The sequence below is a fragment of the Silurus meridionalis genome, chromosome 2 (genome assembly GCF_014805685.1).
Source record: "Silurus meridionalis isolate SWU-2019-XX chromosome 2, ASM1480568v1, whole genome shotgun sequence".
Lineage (NCBI taxonomy): Eukaryota > Metazoa > Chordata > Actinopteri > Siluriformes > Siluridae > Silurus > Silurus meridionalis.
The window spans coordinates 10,189,206-10,191,131 of record NC_060885.1 but is presented as its reverse complement, the minus strand read 5'-3'; the positions used below and the strand labels follow the sequence as shown (position 1 = coordinate 10,191,131).

Sequence of the window (1,926 nt, the reverse complement as noted above, 5' to 3'; positions counted from 1 at the left end):
ATTTTGAATAAAGATCATTTCTGAATGACTTTGAATGTATCTGGGGGGTCTTTATATTACATATAACAGCTATTGTAAGTGAATCAAAGTGTGTATTAACACCCACACACACACACACACACACTCCCAGCACAATGAAGAGCTGAATCTCCATATGAAGTCTCTTATGAAATCTCTTGGGTTAATTCTTTCATTTCCAATGTTTAAATAAAGATAATTTCTGAACTATTTCTAGTGTTGATTAATGTTTTTTGCAATGAAACCAGATCTTTTTTCTACACAAACTTCCAACAAACCAAAAAAAAGCAAGCTTCCATGACCAGTTTATTTCCTTTCAATAACGTTATATCCATGTTACTTTGTAGCTCTCTTGGCTTTGTGTGTTTTTTTTTGTGCCACATTTTAATGAAGACTTCTATCGAGATGTTTACATGCGACATTTCGAGTGTGGAGAAGAAGAAAAAAACATACAAAAGAGGAGAATGCAGATAAACGTGTGCTTTTCTACGCTTTTCCAGTGTCACTCGGCTAGCTGCTAGCTGCTAGCTCTTGAGCTCTATTCAATCACAGCAGAGACACAAGGACTGGGAACCGCGATCTATCAGTGCCTGAGTAAATAACACACACACAGCCGACCGACCAACCGACCGCCCGCCCGGCCACGGAGTCTCCCACAACCCCGCCGGATAAAGTTACGAGCCGCTTTCAGTCACCGTCCTTTCAAATGAAACCAAAAACAAAACCAAAAATATAATAAACAAATCAAATACACAAGTGCGTTTGTCTTTTTTCTTCTTTTTTATCATTCGCCCACCGGTAAAAACCTTCTTCCTACCTTCCGATGGAGCGTTGTTCCCGAATAGAAGTAATACGCTATTCCGAGGATCCAGAGCACCGCGAAGCAGAGTAAGATCCGCGATTTCCGGCGCATGGCTGCGGCTCTGGACGCGCTGCTCCACCGGATGGCTTCGTGTTTCTTTGAATGGGGTTCGTGTGTGTATGCGTGGGTTTTTGGGTCTTAATAAAGCCACCCGTTCGTCCAGGATTCGTGCTTTCCCGGAGCTTCGGCACTCTCTGTCTTACCACTAGTTGGGCAGAAGAGGCAGGAAGCGGCCAACATCACCGGGGTTAGAGGGGAAAGGGGAGCCGACTTTAACCCAATCACACGCCGCAGAGCAGCCGGAGGAGGGCGGCGACATCCACATCCACAGCCTGCGAGCACACACGGTGAGCCCGGGGAACAGGTTCAGTCCTACCAGCTCTTCTCAATCTTCAACCCGAAAACCCAGGCTTCGGCTTTGGTTGTTCAAACTCGCAAAAATCACAATATTAATACATTACAAATCAATGTACATGTGGATTTCTGAGAGTGCCGAGTTGAGCCCTTCATTGTGTGTGTGTGTGTGTGTGTCACTTGAATTCAGTTGTTAAAACAGCTGTTTTATTTAAAATAAAGACCCCCATTTTCATCCATAGAGATAGAGATTTTTGGGCTGCTGTTTAATAGGTTTTTGGTTTAATTCTCATTGTTGTAAACTGTCACTGAGGAGCCATTAAGCACCTTACTAACAGTCACAAAGCTCTGACACTGGATACTCTGGGCTACTTCTCAGTAGGTTATGTGTTTAATTCTCACCATTGCAACCTGTCACCAAGAGGCCATAACTTCCCTATCTAACACCTCTTACAGTAGACACTGTGGGCTACTGCTCAGTAGGTTATGGGTTCAATTCCCATCATTGCAACATGTCACTAATATGCACTACTGAGTCCTTTACAAACAGTCACAAAGCTTTGACACAAGAGAGTCTTTTCCATACCCAATCTGCTCTTGGAATGCTGTTTTATGGCTGTGCTAAGAACAAATACAACCAGTGACATTTCTGCAGAAGATATTTATTTAAGCTTAATGGAAGGAGACTCCAG

General features: G+C 43.4%; 1 protein-coding gene across 2 annotated transcripts in view; it reads right to left on the bottom strand.

Moving 5' to 3' along the window:
* Positions 1 to 1,201, bottom strand: part of galnt2 (UDP-N-acetyl-alpha-D-galactosamine:polypeptide N-acetylgalactosaminyltransferase 2) — a 115,854-nt gene extending 114,653 nt beyond the window's left edge. Inside the window, exon 1 of one of the 2 annotated variants that reach the window (XM_046872403.1) lies at positions 836 to 1,201. In XM_046872403.1, the coding sequence (XP_046728359.1) occupies positions 836 to 931 (96 nt within the window). In that variant the 5' untranslated portion in view covers positions 932 to 1,201. The remainder of the gene's footprint in view (positions 1 to 835) is intronic. The other variant, XM_046872412.1, reaches the window with a different exon arrangement.
* Between the last annotated feature and the right edge of the window lie 725 nt (positions 1,202 to 1,926).